At 45.2% G+C, this 23,910-nt stretch overlaps 1 protein-coding gene across 1 annotated transcript in view; it reads left to right on the top strand.

The window, feature by feature from the left end:
* Positions 1 to 23,087, top strand: part of SPATA16 (spermatogenesis associated 16) — a 215,920-nt gene extending 192,833 nt beyond the window's left edge. Inside the window, exon 10 of the mRNA XM_060240907.1 lies at positions 22,759 to 23,087. Coding sequence (XP_060096890.1) covers positions 22,759 to 22,881 — 123 coding nt within the window. The 3' untranslated portion in view covers positions 22,882 to 23,087. The remainder of the gene's footprint in view (positions 1 to 22,758) is intronic.
* Positions 23,088 to 23,910: the final 823 nt, after the last annotated feature.

Raw genomic sequence — 23,910 nt, 5'->3', positions numbered from 1 at the left:
GGATGTTAATTCCCCAGTATCTTGTGCAACTGCAAGTTGGGTCACAGCAACCCAACTCATGGCACAAATATCATCTAGTTTGCCCCTCAATCCTTCCTCACTGAACTCTTGAAAAGACAAAGGAATTGAATGTCCGGCCAGTTCCAGCTCACCTCTGTCAAAAGCAACAAGGGTGTGTGCATAAGATGGGATGGGGCCCAGCTTGTGGCTGTGTAAATAAAGCCTTAACATGAAGAAGAAGAAGAAGAAGAAGAAGAAGAAGAAGAAGAAGAAGAAGAAGAAGAAGAAGAAGAAGAAGAAGAAGAAGAAGAAGAAGATGATGATGATGATGATGATGATGATGATGATGATGATGATGATGATGATGATGATGATGATGATGATATTGGATTTATATCCCACCCTCCACTCCAAATCTCAGAGTCTCAGAGCGGCTCATAATCTCCTATATCTTCTTCCCCCACAACGGACACCCTGTGAGGTGGGTGGAGCTGAGAGGGCTCTCACGGCAGCTGCCCTTTCAAGGACAACCTTTGCCAGAGCTATGGCTGACCCAAGGCCATTCCAGCAAGTGCAAGAGAAGGAGTGGGGAATCAAACCTGGTTCTCCCAGATAAGAGTCCGCACACTTAACCACTACACCAAACTGGAATGTTGTGTACCACAAAAGACTGCACTACTGCTTATCATGGTGTTTAACTCTAATAACTAATTCAGCAAAGGATGGGATGGAGATGCTCTCAGCTCTCATCCAGGTCCTAGCAGTGATCAATTTGCAATAATTATTAAGCCACATTAGCTTTTTATTTAAAAATAATAATAAAGCACCAAAAAACATTTCAAGCAGGGTGGGTATGATGAAACATTTATAGAGAAAGAGGGTAACTAAAAGCCAGCAAAAATAAAAAGACCTGTCTTTGATTGGCATATAAAGGATGCCAGGTTTAAACCAATATAGTATAATGGTTAGAACAAAAGACAGGAGATCTTGATTCAAATTTCCACTCTGCTATGAAACAAGCTGACTGATCTCCCTTTCTCCCAATACAAGAACTTGTTGGACACTCAATGAAATTGCTGAGCAGTCGGGTTAGAATGGATAAAAAGAAGTACTTCTTCACCCAAAGGGTGAATTCACTGCCACAGTAGGTGGTGGCAGCTACATACATAGATGGATTCAAGAGGAGATTGGATAAACATATGGAGCAGAGGTCCATCAGTGGCTATTAGCCACAGGATATAGATGGAACTGGGGCATGTGATGCTCTTTATTCTTGGTGCTTGGGGGAAGCAGTGGGAGGACTTCTAGTGTCCTGGCTCCACTAGTGGACCTCCTGATGGCACTTGGTTTTTTGACCACTGTGTGACAAGAGTGTTGGACTGGATAGGCTATTGGCCTGATCCAACATGGCATCTCTTATGTTCTCATGTTCTTATCTTGGGATAATTGTTCTTTCTCAGCCTATCCTACCTCACAGGAGGTTGTGAGGATAAAATGGAAAAGGGAGAAACACGTACAGTGCCCCAAACTCTTTGGAGAAATGGCAGGATAAAAAGTGCTAAATAAAAGAAATAGTGTGTGGCAAAAGGCAAATCTCTGCACTTTTCCACATTCTCATTTTCTGCCTTTAAACTGCAGCTGCTTATGTGATACGTGAAGCAACGTAATACCAAATTGATTGCTAGAGGGAGCAAAACACACGCGGAACAGAATAAACTCCTGAAGCGACAATGAGGAAAATGAGAATACAAGAAAGCCCTCTATCAGAAGAGAGTTCCAAAGCTTGTGTCCATGTGTGTAAAGTGCTGTCAGTTCGCAGCCAACTTATGATGACACTGTAGGGTTTTAAAGGCAAGAGACAAACAGAAGTAGTTTGCCATTGCCTGCCTCTGCATAGCAACCCTGGACTTCCTTGGTGGTCTCTCATCCATATCCAAGCCAGGGACAGTCCTGCTTAACATCTAAGATTTGACAAGATTGGGCTCGCCTGGATCATCTGAACGTCAGAATCCACTAAAGGGAAGGCCTTGTCTGTGATGTTCCTCTATCTCATATCTGACAGTAAACACTCACAGCCTCTGAAGACAACCTCTACTTTCAGACAGGTTCATATGGGCAAGCACAACCCTTCAGGTAGTCTGCTGATCCTGCACAATGTATAGCATGTATATATTATAACTAGATCTGCAAATTATGTACAGAAGTAGACCAGAAGCTAGAAGACTGGTGAGACACGATCTCTGCCTCTCAAGGCTGCCAACAACCCCATTGCCATATTTTGAACCAAAAGAACATTCTGAAAAATCTTCAAAGGCACCCCCAAGGACAGCACATTGAAGCAGTCCAACCATGAAATAATCACAGCATGGATAACCATAGTTAGATCATGCCTTTCAAGGAAGAGCTGCAACTGGCACAATAGCCAAAGCAGATTAAAGATACCACATACTATGAAGGAAGTCTGTGCTAGTGCTTCCATCTGTGAACCTGGATCTGATAACACCCCAGAGCTACCAATCTGTCCCTTAGGGGTGAGTCTAACTCCATCCCAAACAACAGCTCAAACCATGACTGGCTTTATTGTCAACCAGCCACACCTCAGCCTTATCCAAACTGAGTGTAGTTTATTAGCCATCATCAGACTATCAACTCCATACAGCTATTCAGAGCTCCAGCTGTCTCACTTAATGAGAGTAGTGTATTTCTAGAAGATCAGAATTATCATCCTGCTGGGTCCCTAAAGCCAAGTACTCTGTCTCCACTGGCAATCAACACCATGTCCATAGCTAGCAATGGTTGTTTTCTCTTTCCTTCACTTCAAGTGATCTACCCTCACCTTAAGCCCTGGTGTCTCTCAGGATTTCTCAGCATGGATTATCTGAGCAAGGATTAATCTGAGCAGGAATGGTTTGGCTCCAGTGTATTTCCCATCTTAATTGATACGAAGCATGAGGAATGCTTTTAAATAAAAGAATATCTCTGAGCATGAGCAGACTGTCTGAATGACCAGAGCCAACTCATATAAATCTTGGATTTAGGGCAGCTCAGAGGACGACTTTGAGCAGTTGTGAGCCCTGGCATCCTTTTATTTACTCTCACTTTTCTTTCTTCATTGGACTGTAAACTCTAAACTCAGGAGGTTCTCAAGACTCAGGAGATCTCCCATCGAGACACTGATCATTCTGAGAACTGTCTTAAATTCACCAGGGTTCCTGAATCGCATGCATAATAAGACCATATCCTGGCCCAAAGTATATTGATGCATAAATTGATCAAATCTGATCTGAGAAAATATATATATATTAATGCAAATTGATAAACACTTCTTGACATCCAGTAGCCCATGAGTTTACCTCTCAATGTTCCACCACTTTGAAGATCATGATTATTTATTATGTCATCATCTGAACTCAGAAGAATATGGCCATCTGACAGCAATGAAGATCCTGTGAATTTAGGGGCAGGTATTTGTGAGTTTCCTGCATTGTGTATGGGGGTTGGACTAGATTACCCTGGAGGTCCCTTCTGACTCTGTGATTCTATGATTCTATGAATAGGAGTTCTGTAAATCAAAAACACTGTACCTGGAAAGGACACTAGAATCTGGAAAGAACAAATGCAGTTTCCATCAGGGTTAACATACATGGAACTCTGTGCTAACAGATGGGATTACGAGTGAGTAAAAGGATCTCCACAGAACTGCATTTTTAAAAAAAAATTAAACAAGGACTTGTTCTCACCTTCTTCAACAGCCTGGGAATGTCTCACAAGCCCTTGTTGCCGCCTGGTTCATTTTCCTCCTAAGGGTGTACTTAATCATGGAGTGGTGCTAAAAGGAAGTTAAACAAATTTGTGGGAAATAATGTTATTACCAACTACTGAGGTTAGTGGGAAGAAGAAGAAGAAGACTGCAGATTTATACCCTGCCCTTCTCTTTGAATCAGAGACTCAGAGCGGCTTACAATCTCCTATATCTTCTTCCCCCACAACAGATGCCCTGTGAGGTGGGTGGGGCTGAGAGAACTCTCCCAACAGCTGCCCTTTCGAGGACAACTCCTGCGAGAGCTATGGCTAACCCAGTAGGTGCAAGTGGGGGAGTGGGGAATCAAACCTGGTTTTCCCAGATAAGAGTCTGCACACACAACCACTACACCAAACTGGCTCTGAAGTGATGCTGACACAACTCCTCTTCAGTGCAACTTTGGTTGCAGCTGTGAAGCCATGTCTTCTAAAGAAATCACATTCTGCTTCCTTGTGAGGTGGGGTTACCCCCTCTTCATTGACTGAATGGTCACAAGGTCAGGTGATTGAGCCTCATTTCCATGCATGCCGCTCTAGGATCCAAAGTGAGTTGTAGGCCTCCTATCCTCATCATCAGCCCTCCTGTAAAAGGAAAACTGTGGTTCTAGGAGAACTTTGTGCCCCGGCAGTGTGCTAAAAGGTCAAATTGATTGTCCCCATGAATGGAAAAGACACAGCAATCTACCAGTGCCTTGCATTATTCAGTCTTTCTGGAATATAATCATTTACCATTTTGCTGTACAGGACACAAGACGAACCACAGGCCTGACTCACATCTTCCCCCCACCCTTTATGGTTCAATAGTTCTCGAATCAGGAGAACAAAGCCAGCCTTAGTATATGGAATGGAGGGATTGAGAGCTGAACAGTGCCCTCCAAAGCATGCTCGGATAGCGCAACACTGAATTTTGGAAACAGAGAGAGAGAGAGAGAAAAGACCTGCAATGTTTATCCAATCCCCTTGTTGCTCCGCTAAAAGGCCATAAGCATTAAGATGCAATTTTCTTTTCTACATCAATTCATCATTACCATCAAGGAGTAATTGTGCATTCAAGTCGCAAACTGGGTTAGACCTCCCAGAAACCAGTTCCTGCCATGTTCGGCATGGTTTGATTTCTGCAGTCACTCAAACCCCAGATGGCTTCTTCCCCCGCCCGCAACCACCAAAGAGGAGGCGAGGATAGAAATGGATTGTGAAGAGCTCCAAAAGAATCCCTCCAAAGTGGCTGACTGGCCAACAACAGGGCAAATAAGGTTCAGTGTAAATGCAAAACGATGCACCTTGGAGCAAAAACAGCCCTAACTTTAAATATATGCTGATGGCACCTGAACTGGTAGTGAGTGACTGGGAAATATCTTGAGGTTGTGGTGGACAGTCCCATGAAAATACTGACTTCACTGTGCATACTGTCCTGGGAGTAAGCTCCACTGAACAGACCTCTGTAGGATTGTGCCATTAATGTGCAGCCGTGGTGAAAAGAGCCAATGCTGTGCTAGGTGCTGGCGGGGCTGGCCAACTAGACAATTGCCTAGGGCGCCAGCCTTCTGGGGTCACCAAATTGGGTGTTCCTCATTTGACTCAGTGATGTTATCAATGCCAGAAGTTAGCCTTGCCTAGGGTGCCAGTCTAGGGTTTGCCCTGAGTGCTGGTAAAGAGATAGAAAACCGCTACTGGCACAAAACCACCAGCCGGTATCATTATTCCCTAATACAGATCAATAGTGTGGCCGCATTTGGAATGCTTGTGTGCAGTACTAGTAGCTGTATCTCAAAAAGATTGGGGTGGGGGAGCACAGAAAAATGCAGCCAAAGTGACCAAGAACATTGAGTATATTTCTGTGAAGACTAAAGAATGGGAGGATTTATAGCTTAAAGAAAAGATATAGTGCTAGGAGGGGGAAACTACAATGGAGAGAATTTGGGCTCTGCATCCTGCTTTTAAGCCTTCTGGGTGACTCTGATTGGTCACTGCGTGGAACAAGATGCCCGACTTGATGGGCCATTGGTCTAATCCAGCACAGCTGCTCATATGTTCATTTATTCTTACAAGTAAGGAGGAGACACCCTGGCTGGATGGCACAAGTTAGTCCAATTTTGTCAGATCTCAGAAGCTAAGCATTCTAGCCCTGGCTTGTACTTGGATGAGAGACCACCAAGGAAGTCCAGAGGCAGGCAATGGCAAAACACTTCTGTTCATCTCTTACCTTGAAAACTCTGTGGGGGTCACCATAAGATGGCTGCAACATGACAGCACTTTCCATCACCGAAGGAGTGTTGCACCCAGAACTTTTTCTACAAAAAAAAGCCCAGCAGGAACTCATTTGCATATTAGGCCACACACCCCCAACACCAAGCCATCCGGAACTGCGTTGCTGCTCAAAAAAAAGCCGTGGTTGCACCTTTTGCCCATGCAATGGTTTCAAAGGCAACGGGAGAGCTTGCGCAGCCCCTAGAGCAATGCAGCGACTTGTATTTAGTTCAGGGGACAGAGAACAGCAGGCTGCATTCTCCCCCTCCTTCCCCAATACCAAAGCAATCCAGCCTCCACAATCATTTTGGCAGCAAAGAAGAGCAGAGCTCTCTTTGATCCTCTCTATCTGAACAAATTGAACACAGAGCTGGTCTCAGAGGAAGCACATCATGAGGCCAAAATTCCTGATTTGGGGAGCTGGAGCTGGCTGAGCCTAGCCAGCCAAACTAGGCTCCTGAGCCAGTCAGGCAAACAGGCTGTTGGTATTATCTCAGTCACCCAAAGTCCCTGCCTTTGCAGTCCCAGTGACAAAGTATTATAAATTCCTTCCTAGAACATTTCTACAGCGCCTTAAAGGAAGTGACTGTGGTCAATCCTTGCAGTGTGGAGCCAGTATTGTGTAGAATGTAGGAGACCTGGGTTCCAGTCCCTGCTCACCCACAATGCTTACTGGACAACACTGGGCCACTCAGCGTCACTCAGCCTAAACTACCTCACAGGACTTTTTAGATAATAAAAAGGGGAAAGTTAGAACAATATCCCATCCCAAACTCCTTCAAGCAAGAATGTAATCAATATATCTAACACTCAACATGGCCAGATCGGTGGATAAATCTGGAGTTTGGATCTGGAACAGACAAGATAGATTTTTCTGCAAACTTGAAAAATGCCTCAGGTTTGCAGAAAAATCTGCAATTATAAACAGAAATTACACTGGGGATTTAAAATCTCTAAAATGACAGAAGCAGTGCCTGTAGCTTTAAGAAACAAATGTTCTCAGTAGCCATTACTGGGCAACAGCTAGGGGGTGCCAGGTCTGTGTTTGAAAATACCTGGAGATTTTGGGGGTGGATCCAGGAGAAGGTGGGGATTGGAGAGGAGCATGACACACTGCCATACAGCCCACCCTTAAAAGCAGCCATTTTCTCCAGGGGAGCTGATTTCTGCCAGCTGGAGATCAGTTGTAAAAGCAGGAGATCTCCAGGCCCCACTTGGAGGCTGGCAACAGCCACAATACTGCCAGCCTTGAAACCTTGATTTCTGTCAGTTGAGGGGAGGGGCAGGGTCCTTTCTAAGGTTGTTTTGAACTTTGAGGGGAGGTTTACTGGGGACGTCCAGTAGTGAGTTGCATGACTCCCCCAGTCCTGGCTGCTTGCTGCTCTTCAACAGCAGCCACCCCATGAAAGCCAGTGTGGCGTAGTGGTTAGAGTTTCAGAGTAGAATCCATGAGACCAGGTTATCCAGGAAGCTCCATGGATAACCAAGGACCAGTCACACTTTCTCAGTCTAACGTACCTCAAAGGGCCGTTGTGCAGATAAAATGGAGGAGGGAGGAGAGGAAAACTAGGTAAGTCATATAAATATAGCTGAAGTTGGAGGGTAGATAAAAGGTAGATTGCTTGTTGGGTCAAGAAGAAAGCAGGAGAGAGGGTGAAAGGATATTATTATCGCCGTCGTCATCATAATCATCATATAGCAGAGTTATACACAGGAAGTATATAATAATATAATATAACCAAGGAAAGAGGAAATAGTATGGGGAAAGGGATCAGGGAAAGTGGGTGCCATCCATCCCTACTGCATAACTCGGCCTAGGCCAGTAGTCAGCAGTTTGCAATTGGGTCACAGTTTTCCCAAGCAGAGGTTACTAGGGGAAGGGAAGGAGGGAAAAGCTGAATAAAGGGGGGAAATATGATAGGTGGCCACTGGGTGGGAAGGAAGCAGGAAAAGGAGAGCTTTCAAAGAATGGAAAGAGAAAATAGTGGGGAAAGGAAAATCAGATGCTCCCACAAGTTTTTGTAGGTTTGCTGCTTGTAAATATATAAAATTCTTGTCCTGCTGTTGATGTGTATGAGGGGGTGTTTTCCTCCTCTCTAATTTCTTCACAAAGACAGGGGTCCCCTACCTGTGGCAGAGAAAGACCTTCTCCTATGCTGGCCAGCTCCCCAATGTGTCACCTTCCATGTCCACACAGACATGGGAGTTGATAAATAGATGTGCAGATAAAAAACAGATGGCTCTCCATGGGATTCCATGAGAGACAGTGGGACAGTTCATTTAGCAAATTAGTGTTTTGCCAGCTAAACAACAAAAATGGCTTCCCTTCGCTGTGTTCAGTAGTGACAAACCATTACTGCACATTGAGAGGAGTCAGTCTTTTAGCAGCATGCAACGTAGTTTGAACTCAGCCACAACTTCAGCCTCGACTGTTGAGTTAGCCCTGTCTGTAAAGACTCAGCCCAGGCAAGTTTATTTAAAAAAACAGTGTCCCCTTAAGAAGCAGGGCTTCCTTTGCCCATCTTGACACAAGAATTAGTCCTGCGTGCTGCAACTCAGCCCTTTGATGTGAGAGGAGGTTAAGACAGTGAGGTTGTCTCTGAGCCAAGTTGCAATCCAAAAGCCCCACTTCCCTTTCTTTGGCATAGTGGTTAAGCAGGGCCTTTTTGGTAGAAAGAGCCCAGCAGGAACTCACTTGCGTATTAGACCACACCTCCTGATGTCACCATTGTTTCACAGAGGGCTTTTGGTAGAAAAAGCCCAGCAGGAATTTATTTGCATATTAAACCACACCCCCTGAAACCAAGCCAGCCAGGACTATGTCCCTGTGCGTTCCTGCTAAAAAAAGAAAGCCCTGTGGTTAAATGTCCAGACTCTTATCTGGGAGAACTGGGTTTGATTCCCCACTTCTCCACATACACCTGCTGATGCGACCTTGGGTCAACCACAAGTTCTCTCAAGGCTGTTCTACTCAAGAGCAATTCTGGGAGAGCTCTCTCAGCCTCACCTACCCCACAGGGTGTCTTTTGTGGGGAGGGGAAGGGGAAGGAGATTTGTTAGCCACTCTCCTTTGGTTAGCAATCTATAAATCCAATCTGTTCTGCTTTTTCTTGTTTTGAACAGCACTGCAGCCATGCAGAAGGAAGCCATTATTGTGTCCCCTTCCCCCATTTCCTCTCCATCTCGTGGCTTATTCTCCTATAGCAGGACCGTTGTTTGCTTCAGGAGGTAGGAAAGGAAAGGAGCATTGGCTAGGTCATCGGCTTGTAATTTCAAGCCTTATTTGACAGCTTTAGGGACGAGAGAGAGTCTAGTGAGTCCAGCAAAAGCTAGACAAATAGTAATTGGCTTTCTCTTGGTTCCTGTGGCAGTTCTAAACAGAGACACTGGGGCTGGCATCCTAATGCATGGTGAAGAAGCCATGCAGGGAAGTCAGAGGGTTTGGCTACTACCAGCTTTTCCACTGTTAGAAGAAAGAAGAAACACAATCCCACCCTGCATGGCTTTTTGTCCAAATGAGTCCAGCAGTTCCCATCAAAGCCTGGGGGCAGAGGGGAGGTTCTTCCCTTTTGCTGCGACAGAAGAGTTGACAGGATCCAAGTAGAATTGCCAACTCTGAATTGAGAAATTCCTTGAGGGACCTCCGGGGGAGGTAGATGCCATAGATACTGCCCTTTAAAGCAACCATTTTCTTCAGGGAAGTTGATGTCTGTTATCTGGCAATCTCTTGTAATTGCAGGAGATCTCCAGGCCACACCTGACAGTTGGCAACCCTAGATCCAACCCAATATGACTGGTATGTGTGTGTGCATATACAAAGTGCTGTCAAGTCTCAGCAGATTTATGGTAACCCCAGAAAGGGGCTTTCTTGGCAAATGAGACGCAGAGGTGATTTGCTGTTGCCTGCCTCTGCAGAGTCTTCCTTGGAGGTTTCCCTTCCAAGTACTGATTCTGCTTGGCTTCTGCGATCTGATAAGATTGGGCTGTACCATGCCGCCTTTCCTCTCAGTATGATTGTTTGACCACTTTAAATCTATAATGAGGCTTTGACTGGGCCTTTTAAAAAGAAACCCACTGAATCTGCTGACATTCCCTTCTATCTGCCTTTCCCTTCTTTACCAACCAGCCAACTGCGTATGCCCTTTACAAGATGCTTCAGTGGAGATAGCTCAGGTCAAGAATGGGCATCTCTTCCTCCGTTCCAAACAAAGATCGAGCTGTTCTTATCTTGTGGCAGAGTTAGGCACTCTTCCCATCTAATATAACTTAGTGAAGAATTTAAAAAAAAAAATCAAAGTAAAAACATTTCCACAAAAGTTGTGCTTTAAAAGCCATCTCTCTTGATTGAGAAGCAATCCCACAGTTCATTGTCCTCAAATTAATCCACTTACCTTGCAGAAAGAGACTGCATTGCCACCAGACAGTGCTTAATAAATGCAAAGAAAATATTTAACTGTTTGTAATTTCCCCACATTATTGCAGACTAATATAATAGTGTTTTTGGTTAAATGTGTGCCGCTCGCCTCCTTTTGTGGATAAATGAACCATGGGCCATCTCCTTTTGCTGTAGTCAATTTGGAATTAACATATAATGTCGAATAATTGACTTGTCCTCCATCTCGCCATTTACAGAGCGAATTATACTTTTCATCTTTCCCTAATGTGCGTGAGGGGATGAAATGTGCTTCACAGTTCCTTTGGTGTTACGCTGAAAGCCGAAAGAGACAGCTTTTGCGTCAAAGATTAAGGGACAGCAAGGGAGGAAATGCAAAAATTGAAAATAAATATGCTTTAGCTTCAGCCCTTTGACAAAATATATGCCTTGATAGCCCAGAAATGAGAAAGGACTTCATAGACAATTAATAAAACATCAAGACTCAAATGTGGGAGCCAATTTGCAGGTTACGTTCAGGGCTTCTCACCCTTTGTAGTGCAGCATCAGAGGTGAGAGCTCTCCGGACAACAAGCTAGCAACAAACTTTCCCAAAATACCCTTCCAGTTGCCCAGCTTTACTCAGTTAACCAGTCATTCCTGTTAATTGCAGATCAGTTACAGTTAGGGTTGCCGGGTCTGACTCAAAAAGATATCTGGGGACTGGGGGTGTGGCCAGGAGACTTTGGGGGTGGGGCCAAGAGCAAGGGTGTGACAAGCACAACTGAACTCCAAAGAGAGTTCTGCCCATCACATTTAAAGGGACCGCACACCTTTTAAATGTTGTTCTTCCATTTGGGAATAATGGAGGAGAGGGGCACCTTCTTTTGGGGCTCATAGATGAGGCAGAGCAAGAGAAGATCATTGTATTACTTAACCATATTTGCAGGGCAACCCAAGTCCTTCTGAATCAATTGAAGTTGATGGGTTTCGAAGGCTGTAACTCTGTTTAGGATTGCACAGTTAGTTTTTCACACCCTTATGTACAGTCTTTTTTGTACTCGATGCAAGTAATACAGTTATCCCAGCGCTGGGATATTTATTCCAAAGCCAGCAGCAGCTGTTATTTTTGTTGATTTTTGTTATGGCCTTGGATATACTTTTATAACCCTGTTCAGTTTAAATGGGATGCCTCTGTCAGTCACCTGCACTAGCAAAAATCAGTCCCCTAGTCACCTGTTTTTCTTGCTTTAACATAAAACGCTTGATCAGGGTATCTTCAACAATGTGCTCTTGATTTGTGTGTGTGTTTGTGTGTGCTCTGCTCTAGCAGCATCTTGCAAAATGATGATGCTTCCCACAGTTAAAACAAACTTTTTCAAACACCTTGCACAGTTCAGCAGTATGCTGCACTGCACAGTTTTTGCACGTTTGTCCGTGTTCCATTTCCTCCTCTAGCAATTGCTTGGGAGGAAAGCATTTCTGCTTTTGAAGATGATCCTCTTGTACTCTGCTGCTTTAGGCTAAGGGCATGGGCAACACTGGTGTGGACAGGCAGGTCAAAAGAGGGGCCTGTCTGGTCATTTTACCATAAACGCTTTCCACCAAATTCAGATCTTGGGCTTGTGCCTTCACATTCACTGAGGCCCTGCAAATCTGAACAGCTTTGTTTAGAGAGAAATCTCCCATAAGAAGCAGCTGTTCCCTGAGGAGGACATTCTCTCTGATATCACAGACAGCTCTATCCCTTATCAAAGACTGTTTCAAGTCACCAAGCTGCCTCCTTAACTCTGTCCATAGTCAGATCTGATTTTTGCATGCATGTGAAAAACTTTCAAATGTTCAAATGACCAACTCCTTACCAATTCCTTCAAGATGAATATTTCTAAACTGTGTATTCTACCACTACTCTGTGCACTCAAAGGTCAAACTGACCACTCTGTAAAGACGGAAGCCTCAGTTGCAGGTAAGGTTTGTATTGCGCTAAGTCTAATGTAAGGTTTGTATTGCGTTTTTCTCCCCAATGGGGACGCAAAGAGGCTTACAACTGCAGTCTCCCCTCTTCCATTTTATCCTCGCGACAACCCTGTGAGGTAGGTTTGGCTGAGAGAGTGCGAATGCTTCAAGGTCACCCAGGCAGCCTCCCTGTCAAAGTGGGGATTCAACCCTAGTCCCACACTCTGTCCAAAGCTCATCCCCAAGGAGATGGGGGGCAGCCCAATTTGACAGTGTGGCAACTAGATACTACTATGAAGTGAAGGGCAGAGGCAGCAAGCGCTAGGGAGGTGTGGTTAATTTCCTTTTCTACAAGAGATGTAACAGATTGTTGGGAGCAGCCTTGCATATTGAAGGTTGTTCCTACCTGAAGGTCATACTTGGACTCTTTCTTGCAGGCTAAAATCACCAAATGAGAGAAGATAGTAAAGCAGGATAGAACTTGTAGAGTCTGTACATGTTAAAATTGCTACAGAATTGATGACTAATTGGACTAGGGTTATGGAAATTAGGAAGCAGTTTAAACAGAAAACACACTCCATGGCTTGAGGAGACCCACATTTGCAATTACTATCTTCCAAAAGAGCCGCATAATTGCTGTATGCCCTATGTGCCATCCTACCAAACACATACAATTACATAGCTATTACTATTAAATGGGAGATAGTAATATGTTTAATTACCACAGTACCTCTAAGCATGTAGGATTTTCCCCACGACTGTTGAACTTCCACCAGCCCTTGTGGATCTAGAGTGAAGGGAAAGACTTCTTGGTCTCCCAACAGCTATCCAGATATTGGGATGAGAGTGCAGAGGCTGTGGAGAAAGTGGGGAGGGTGTTGGAGAGGATGAGCTTTTTCTTCCATCCCTAGCCTGAGGCCTGTACCTCAGGGAGGTTTGGACCTTACCTGTCCTCCTGTCCCTTCAGTGAAAGCTGTTTCAGGGTAAGAAACACCTGCCAGCACAAGTTCTACCGGACAATGGCCTGGCTCACTTTCCTGGAATGTGGGGCAGGTGCCACACTGGAGAACAGTGCCCAGAAGAGCCAGAGGTGGCATATGACAAGAGCCACATGTGGCTGCCGCAGTAAAGCCACTGTCACCACTGTGACTTGCTGCTATCCCACCTTGTCACCTCTGGCATTGTCCTGCCTGTGCTTCTGCCACCCCACCCCACCCTGCTTCTTGCCTCTTTACTCTTCCAAGTTTTTCTGAAATTATTCCAGCTAACCTTGCATGGCCTCCAGAGAATCCTGAATTCTCACAACAGTGACAAGGCCACCAGAATGATTGCTGAATTCTCACAAGAAGAAGCAATTTTGCAAGCGTTTGGGAGGTCCAAGAGGGCATTTTTAGAACAGCCCAACCCACAGATGGTAACTCTAGGTCTAACAGATCATAGCCCAGGGTTCTAACCACTACACTATGCTCAACTACTACAAGGGGATCTTCTGCCTCCCAGATAGGATTGGGGATGACTGGAAGAAAGGGGCAGGGACAGAGATTTTAGCCCCCCTCCCCCCACCCCCCGTGTCATCCTGCTTTGTGCATGAGCCAGCCCTGCTTCTGGCTGCCACACAAATCTTATAAACCTCACGGCAAATGTAAACTAACTTCCTGCCTTTCCCCCGAGGCTGCAGTTAACATAATTTAAAATAGCCTCAAAAACCTGAAACTTAATTCTAAAGATAGCCGCTTCGACGTTTAGAATTTCCCTCCTGATCTTTGTGTCAAGGATGTAATGTCTGACCAATTTATTTATGCTACAAGCTGCTTCCCTCTCCCCTTTGCTGGCATCGAGCCCTCCTCAGGAGCCCTCGAGATCAACCTCTGGCTTCTCAAAACTGACAATGTCTGCAGTGCTGTTATGAGCTGTCAATGCTAAAATCCAAAGCACCGAGGAAAATTTATAGGCGACGTAAAACGAATTGGATTTAATATCAAATTAAATAGCACAAGGAATAAACTGCACTGAGCCTATTATCTGTTTACATATTTCATTCCATAAAAAATCTCAATTTTTATATCTTGTTGAAGCTGCCACAGCACTTAGAACCTGGCACCCAGCAGATGTTTTGTGGGAACGTGACGCCCTCGCCACAGAAGGTAGACCCGCTTGCCAGAAAAACTACCTGAGGCCTTTCCCAGAAGGAGCCATCTGTTCCTCTCAGCTGACAGAAAGCCAAAGCAAGGTGCTGCTGCCAGCCAGTAAGCAAGCCTGGGCTACTCATTTTGGTCTTTGAGGCCTTGCCTTTTGCACTGGCAGCATGTTCAGCCCTTTGAGGAGCTGGTATAGGCAAAGCCAATACCTTCATATATATCCAATGTCAAATAGCGGTAGTGAGTTCCCAAAGTCACCCTTTCCACAGAAGCCAGAATTATGTTCAGCCCTCTTCCCTCCTTATGCTATTCCCAACAGTTCTCTGCAGCTTCTCAAACAGCCCTGAAATCACATTCTTTCAAATTCATGCTCAAATCTTGCAGGGGGGATGGGGTGAGTTCAGAAGCGTTAATGAAACCAAAGGCTCCATCCCCTTAACCCCATTCTCAGATGAAGCTAGGAGATGTTCTCAAAACAATCGCTTACAAGAAAATTCAGAAAGGGAGTCAAAATCTATAATATGTACTTACAGCAGCACAATGGAGTATCGTGTTCAGTTTTGGGCACCCCATTTTAAGAAGGATATAGGCAAGTTGGAACGGGTCCAGAGGAGGGCAACAAAGATGGTGAGGGGTCTGAAGACCAAATCCTATGAAGAAAGATTGAAGGAGTTGGGCATGTTTAGACAGGAGAGGAGGCAGCTGAGAGGTGATATGATCACCATCTTCAAGTACTTGAAGTGCTGTCATATAGAGGATGGTGTGGAATGGTTTTTGTGGCCCCAGAAGGTAAGACCAGAACCAACGGGTTGAAATTAAATCAAGAGTTTCCAGCTCAACATTAGGAAGAACTTCCTGACAGTCAGAGCAGTTCCTTAGTGGAACAGCTTCCTCAGGAGGTAGTGGGCTCTCCTTCCGTGGAGGTTTTTAAACAGAAGGTGGATGGCCATCTGACAGCAATGCAGATCCTGTAAATTTAGGGGGAGATATTTGTGAATTTCTTTAGTGGAAGTGCAGCTGCTGGGGCACAAGAAAATGAAGACTGTATTCAGGGGAACTGCACTGCTGTTTTTTTATTTATTTGTTTTAGGGAATGGGAAAGTCTCCCAGCTCCACCCCCAAAGTCCCCAGATATTTTCTGAGCTGGACCTGGCAACCCTACTCCAGGTGGGGCCTGAAGTCCTTCCAAAATTACAACTGACCTTCAGACTACAGGGAACAGTTCCCATGGAGAAAATCCCAGCTGTGGCATCACATCCCTGTTGAAGTCCCTTCCCATGCCAAACTCCACCCTTTGTAATTTATGACCTTACAATTTTGTGAACGGTTCTGTGTTAGGGCTAGGTCTAAAGAGATATGCCATGGGGAACCAGGAGCCTATGACAAAAGTGTAGCCATGCTTCTTAAAGTAGATGTCCCTCCAGTGGGCCTTAACTATTAAGATATGGTTGTGTCCAAGCACAAAGCAGGGATTAGAAGAAGAGAACCCCATCCAAAGGAATGATGATATATCTATCTGTGTGTGAAGAGCCAGAGACAAGCTTTGAAATGGGTAAAGAATCTGGAGGGTGCAGGATCTCTCTCTCTCTCTGATATCTGATGTGGGGTAACAGATCTGCTGCCCCGCAGAAATGCCTCTGTGCTCCACCAGTACATTTGTAAATCAAGAAAGTAACTGTGCAAAGGCCCTAAGTTTCCCAGCCAGGGCTGGCCCTAGACTGTCTGGCACCCTAGGCACAGCTAATTTATGGTGACCCCCTCTCCTGCACTGATAATGTCACTGAATCACATGGGGTTGCCCAATTTGATACCCCCAGAAGACTGGTACCCTAAGCAATTGCCTAGTTTGTCTAGTGGCAGACCCGGCCCAGCTAAGCACTGCCCCTGCAATTTCCCCACTTGGAGATGTTAGCAGACTGCCTTTGCAGCAGTCAGGACAATGAACTGATTAAGTGTAGCAAAGGCTTTATCTGTGGAACTAACAAAGAGAAGAAAGAGAAGAGATATACCTAGCCATCTTACTAGCTAAGAGAAGACTCCAGATCTAGACTGTTCTAGAATAGCCTTCTTTGGACAGACAAGGAGAAGCCACTTTAAGAACAAGATATTCCCCCTATAGTACTATCTAGCCAGACCTTGCTGCCCCCCACCAAGGATCTTTCCACACAAAACTTTGCTGTATACCAACAGGAAAACCATGACGCACATAACTATTGACCGCTAATGAAAAGTGCCTACTGCGTAAGCTGACCTGTACACAGGACGTGTAATCATGCCAGGCGGGGCATCCTTCCAGGTCATGGGTCTCTGCTGCACTAATGTTGCATGTACCAGCACACACTAGAAGCACATTGGAATGAGAAAGCAGCCACGTGTACTCTGAGCACATCCTGTTATTTTATAAGTTAGAAGCACTTTCCTTGGAAACCGTCCTTCCCCTGTGATGGGAGCCCTGGCAGCTGCTATGAAGACCTGCTCTTTGATATTCCCTTGGTTGCCACCTGCCAGCTGCATCTCTTCAACCTGACATCCAGGTCTTACACTTTAAGCGTGTTTCTACAAAGCAGAGAAAAAACACTGGCATTTCCCAAGGAGGTGCACCGTCATAGCTTTTCTTCTTTCCAAAGGCTGGATGAACTGGCAACTGTAAAAAGGCAAAAGAGGAGAGCCAACATTCCCCCCTCTTCTCTCACCCACAGTACACTGCAGTTTGCTTTTTAAAACAAAAAGTGCAGGCAAGAAGCCGTGAAGCAAACCCTGTTGAATGCAATAACTAACCTAACAGATGTTTTGGGGGGGAGCATTTCCACCCCTCAATGCCTTGTCGAAAGCAAGGATGTTCTGTTTCGGTTTTGCTTGGTTTTGTTTTCATCCCGATTCATGAGATAATTCAGCGCGTACCCAGACGGTCTGCACACACGCTAATTATTATGTCAGAATTATAGTTTGACTGGCTTCAGTGTTATGGCAGGAGCATCATCACCTGTGGTGATGACATAGTGATCAGTTCTGCAGCCCACCGCTCCTTCTATGCTTCTCATGCCAGAACAGAGGATTATTGCAAAGTCGTTTTCTTTAATAGACAGAGAAACAGAAAATGCTGTAACCTGGTGTGGCATGATTATGGGACCACATGGGAATAGATACAACCAGTTTTTTCAGCTTTGACTACCAGAAAGCAATGATGTGGATCATGGGACCTGCAAATATAAAAGCCTTGTGAGACAGGGGTGTAGTGCAGAGAAGAAATGGGTGAGAATGATCCAAGTCACTATTAAATCTATTTTGGCTTTATGTAATTCCCTACTCCCCGCCCCAGAAAACCCCCAAAGGGGTGTGAATTTTCTTAAGTATCCTGTTATATAAATCAACTCATGTATAAATCAATTCAGTAGTCCAAACTACAATGGCCTATGCCTCTCACTTTAAATATGTAGCCTCCCAGTGGGATCTGGGGTCCCCCTGGAATTACAGCTCATCTCCAGCCTACAGAGATCAGTTCCCCAGGAGAAAATGGGTGTTTTGAAGAGTGGACGCAATGACATTGTACCCCATGGAGGTCCCTGTCCTCCCCAGGCTCAATCTCCATATGTTCAGAAGCTTCCCAACCTGGATCTGGCAACTCCAGCCCCAACCCCCACTGGTGGCCAGGAAAGACCTGGCAACCATATCCCACTCCCCTGAGCAAGTTTTGGAGTCTGCCTCTGGCCTGAGGAGTTTTCCTCCATCCAGAGGCCTCTTAATATCCACTGGTTACAGCTTCTTATGCTTACAGCTTCTTAATGTGTTAAATGTTTCCAGCACAGAACACACCTTTCAGATGTAATACAAGTTCTGCATTGAGAGATCCTGAGCAACTGTGTTCTTCCCATGCTAGGGTTGCCAACTCAATACCAGGAGATTTGGGTGGGAGAGCCTGAGGAGGGAGGGGCTTGGGGAGATGACAGGCTTCAGTGGGGTATAATCTCCTAGAGTTCACCTTCCAAAACAGCCATTGTCTCCTAGTGAACCGATCACTAATCAGTTGTTATCCCAGGAGATCTCCAGCTACCACCTGGAGGTTGGCAACCCTATCACAGAGCAAGTGAGGATGCCTTAGGCAGGCCTGGCCTTGTTGTGAAGCTGGCTCTTTTAAGGTGGGACAAAGCATATTAGGCCACATACACCACTGACGCCAAGCCTGCCGGAACTGCATTCCTGCTCAAAAAAAACCCCTGAGGAGGGGTGATATTATTCCTGCTGGAGACTTGGGGATGGCACCAGAGGAGAGCAAAGTTTGGGGAAGGAAAGTTCAGCAGGGATGGGATGCCATAGAACCTAACCTCCAAAGCTGCCATTCTCTCCAGAGGTACTGATCTCTGTAGTCTGGACGTCAGTTATAACTCTGAGAGAACTCCAGGCTCCACCTGGAGGATGGCATCCCTATAATCTTTCAAAATATGTCTGTTCCAATTTTTAAAAATCAGTTCAGTAAAGTGTAGGAGTCCCACCAGTTGCTTCAAGTGCAGCTGGGACCAAGTCACAATTAAAAACCCAGACACGTTTACATATATGTATATCTATTTTCTCCACAAGGGGCCCCCTCCTCCATTAATTTCATTCTCACAACCAGGCCTCAGATTCAGCAGGCGCTCACAGGAGTGCAGCTCCGGAACCTGTCTGACAGCTCCACCTCTTCCTCCCCACCTACCTTGTCCTTCGAATAGTAGGTGCAGCTGCATCACAATCCCTGGATTAGGAGAGTGTGCAGCCAGCCAGCCAGCCACCAGGAGCTTTGCCACGCTTCCAGGAGCCCTCATTAACCACAGGAGAAGCCCACTTCTTATGTGATTTTGGGTGGCAGGTAGTTCACTGGCCTTTTGACTGGGGGAGGCAGCCAAAGAGCCCTAGGCGAGCGAGGCCTGCTTGGGCTGGATGGAACTCTAGCCATCCCAAGCAGGTCTCACTCACCCAGGGCTCTCCTTTCTTGCATTGGGTTGCTTTTGGCTGGGGGGGAGGGAGGGAATGACATATGCTAATGAGTTATGCTAATGAGCTACACCACCTATTTTTCTACAAAATGACCCCTGCTCACAACCACTCCCCCATGAGGTAGATTAGAGTGATGGGTCACCCAGCAAGCTTCCATGGCCGAGTGGTTGTTCAAACTTGGATCTCCCAGATGCTAGTCTGTTACTAACCAATATGTCACATTGGCTGTCTTGCTATTTTCCATACAGTATGATGGGCATGGAACCACCTAAGCTATGTTTTAGGGGGGGGGCATGTTTAAACCACACTAGCAGAGCAGACGGAGCATCATTCCATTGCTAACTGGTATAGCTTCCACGGCACGCAGTTTTTAAATCATTTCTGCACAGAGAGCTGCAAATGTGCTCAAATTGATCCATATTCTGCCAAGGTGTTATAAGGATGGGGTGGGATTGTCCTCCATCAAGCTGATGTCAGAATGATGCATTATGTATATACATAAAAGGAATACAGCTGTTTGCAGTTCAATAGGAAAATTGATTTTGGGTCGATATATCTGGGACACTGAAGATATGACAGTATTTAATTAATTGTAAATTCTCAATCATCCTGTGTTCACTTTATTGGGCCATTTAAATTTCTGAGAACGGTGCTTTTGGATAAATATAAATGATGATGGTGTGCAGCTATGTATGTGTGAGATCCATACAGAACACCTGGATTCAGTTCACATCTGTATGACAGAGGCGCTCTCTTAAATTATCTTAAGGTTCTTCATGATGCGTTGGGGCAGAGGGAAGACATTTCAATATGCCACTTATTGGAATAATTATTGGATTGTTCTCAAAGAAGATGGATGGCGCCAGCCAGCATTATTATTTTGCATCCTTTATTCTTTTAGTGAACCCTCTGGTGAACGATATTTCTCAGGAAAATATATTTATTCAGAACTTCATTTTGATTTAATAGAAAAATGGTCCTTGCCATGGGAATGTGGAATGCGCATTTTTCTCTCCACACTGCCTTTCAGCCTGCAAGCGCCAGAAGCTTCGGCGCTCGCTCTCTTGCCATTCTCTCCTTATCAGGAAAACTTGCTCAAGATTAATTTTCCCGGCGTGCCTTCCTTTTAAACTGGCTGTTTTTCAATGCCAGTTAAAGACAGCATTTTGATAAATTCCCAGCGGCAGTGTGCGCAAGCTGAATGAAGGCACTATCATCAGTCTATCCCCACATCAGGGAAATAACAGAATCCTCACGAAGGGAGCAAAAAGAACACTCTGTATGCATGCATGCACACACCCAGAGGCGCACACTTTGCCATTTCTCTTCAAGAGGCTGAAGAGAGCCACTAAAGGCGACATTGCACAGAGACGTAGGCCCCCATATCCCTTACAGTGCCGAACCAAAAAAAAAAAATGCTGGGGGAAAGATGCTGCCTTTTAAACGATACAAGGAATGTGTTCAGGCATCAATATGCACAATCCAAATCTGCCTGGAACCTAAAGGCATCTCTGGCCTGCAGCTTTAAAGCACTTCCAGTGTTTAAGGGACTTGGCATCCAGCTGAGGATATCTTGGAAACATAGCTCTGTGATGGGATTAAGGATCTGTAACTACATTGTGTTGCTTCCTGGGGCCAGTCCCTTTTAAAACTTTACCTCACCAGACACCAGCTGACAGAACTGTCAGTTTCCCACATTCCCCACTGGGGAATGGGGATTCTAGTGGGAATAACATTCTGGAATAAAAGTTTGGCTTGTACATAAAACCTACTCAAAACTAGCTGGTAACTGAGGAGTGAGATAATTTGACAAAGGCAAAGTGGCCTTTTCTTTTTGAAAAAGTGAACAAGGTGAAAGCTTTTCTGAATGACACAAACTGAGGAACATCATTAACTGAGTCTGAGTCCTACATTGTCCTTAACTCACTATCCTGTTACGCTAACCCCTTCACCAAACTGTGTCCTGTCCATTTTATATCTTCCAACTGTCAAAATCCAACTGTCAAATCTTAACTGTGATTCGCAGGCCACAGCCCTGATTGGTTCTTCGGGCTCCATTGTCATTGGCTCCTGTGTTGCTCAATGTTCCTCTATCCATCCCACATGGATCCATCATCATTGTTACACAGTTACAAATCCCCCCTCCAAAATAGGAAGGCAGGTAGTTGCTTCACAACTGTTCTGTTTGCAACACAGAAGTTTGTACCTTCAACAGGAAATCATGTGACTTTATAGAACTGTGATGAGTATAGCCATGCCTCCTGATCATCTCCCAGAACTCTCCCACTAACCTTCCTCTCCACCCAAATGCTTGTGACTCTAATACTCATACCAGAACAACAATACAGAAATCAACTCTTAAAAGCCCAGAGACACAACAAAACAGACAACTCTCCCTTGCCACTATTAGATCTCCTCTTTACTCAACAGCTCACAATTCAGGAATGAAAGAGTTCTTCATCGGAGTTTTCTGGAGGGACATGGCAGAGGGACCATACCCTGGGCATCACTCTCTTGCTCTCCATGATCTCACTGAGAAGAAGTGGGCTAGCTTGGACCAGAACTGCCTTGCTCCCAGCCAATCCTGAGGTAGTTTTGTTGCAGTTGGGGCAACAGATTCAGCTCCTCTTCTCTCACAATGTCCCTGCTGACTTCCTTCCCTCAGTGATATCTGGGTGCAATAATGATTACCTTACCAGCCCCAGGTAAAGGTGTCTTGGGAGGGGACTGTATTAGAGCATCTAGAGCTTTGTATATTTGGTAGAAAGTGCTGTCAAGTTGCAGCCAACTTATGGCAACCCTGTGGGGTTTTCAAAACAAGAGACAAACAGAGGTGCTTTGCCCTCACCTTCCTCTGTGTAGCAATAACCAGTCTTCCATGGTGGTTTCTCATCCAAGTACTAACCAGGCCCAACCCTGCTTAGCTTCCAAGATCTGACAAGATCATGCTAGCCTATCTAGGTCAGGGTCATTCAGGTCTGCTCAACTGCCTCATCTTTTTCCATGGTGAAGGCTCGCCTCCTATCTAAACAAAGCAATATTGTTCAGAGTATATTCCCCACCTATAAAATGAGAATAGTAGAAGTCGAGTTCATAGGATGGGTAAGAAAGATACACTTGAGGTAGAGTTCCTAAATTCTCAAAAATTTTTACAAATTCAACAATTGTAGATGGAAAAAAATACAATCCATACAACAAAGAATGTTGAGTCTATGCAACCAGGTGGGTGCAACGTTGTCTGACAGCCTCTATTCTTTTGATGTTTGCCTGCAGGTTGGAATTATAGAAGACTTCCTGTACCAATTAGAAGATAGTTTCTTAAAGACCAAAAAACTTAGAACGGCGAGGAGGCAGAAAATGAAAATGAAGCGGCTTCAAAGCGAACAGCCCTGCTAGTCCTACTGGGGAAGAGGCTCCCACCCTGCGCCAGAGATGGCAGGAAGAGGACATTAATATCGCAGGAGTTTGACAGGTGGGACAACAAAGGCCCACCTCCAAATTAATGAGGTGTCCCCTCCGTACAGCTCATCTTTAGCAAGGAGCTCCTGCACTTCATTAGTCTCATCTGACAGGAATAAACGTTCATGGGATGCTTGACTAGATTCTTATGCAGAACGGCCTCGTGTTTTCAAACCTGGCAGAGAATTCAGATGGCTGCTCCATCCCTTATTTTGTTTACAGTCGAACCAGAGTTGGTCTCGCACAGGACTTACCATTCATAGCAATGGGTCTTATCCAGAAAAGACTCTGCCATTTATTCTTATAAGAATGATGAAAAAAATATTGAACTATCCTTTGACCTTTGCTTCCCAACATGTAGACCAGACCTACTCAGCTTGTGACTTATCAAGCTAGATACAGCTAGATTAGAGTCCAGTAGCACCTTAAAGTCCAACAAGGGGAAGAGGGCGGGTATAAACCGAGAATCCCTGATGAAGGAAGCTTTAAAGAAGAAAAGTTGGGTTTTATATCCCATTTTTCTGTACCCTAAAGAGTGTTAAAGCAGCTTACTACCACCTTTCCCTTCCTCTCCCCACAACAGGCACCATGTGAAGTAGGTGGGGCTGAGAGAGTTCTGAGAGAACAGTGAGGTCACTCAGCTGGCTTTTCTGTGGAGGAGTGGGAAATCAAAACCCGGTTCTCCACATCAGAGTCTACTTCTCTTAACCACTACACCAAACCAGATCACCAAGCTTATAACCCAAATATCTTGTAGGGCTCTGAGATGCTACCAGACTTGAATCTAGCTGTTCTACTGTGGACAACATGGCTACACTGTGAAACAAGCTGAATACAGCTTGCTATGACCAACCCAGCACTTGAAAGGCCTCTGTGTTGCTCTCCTGTTCAGGCCTCAAAAACAGAAGGCTGCCTGAATGTTCTGATAGAGGCAGATGACTGCTGTTGGCCTGGTGAATCACATGC

The sequence above is a fragment of the Heteronotia binoei genome, chromosome 6 (assembly GCF_032191835.1).
Source record: "Heteronotia binoei isolate CCM8104 ecotype False Entrance Well chromosome 6, APGP_CSIRO_Hbin_v1, whole genome shotgun sequence".
Classification (NCBI taxonomy): Eukaryota; Metazoa; Chordata; class Lepidosauria; order Squamata; family Gekkonidae; genus Heteronotia; species Heteronotia binoei.
This window is presented reverse-complemented; position numbering and strand designations above follow the sequence as displayed.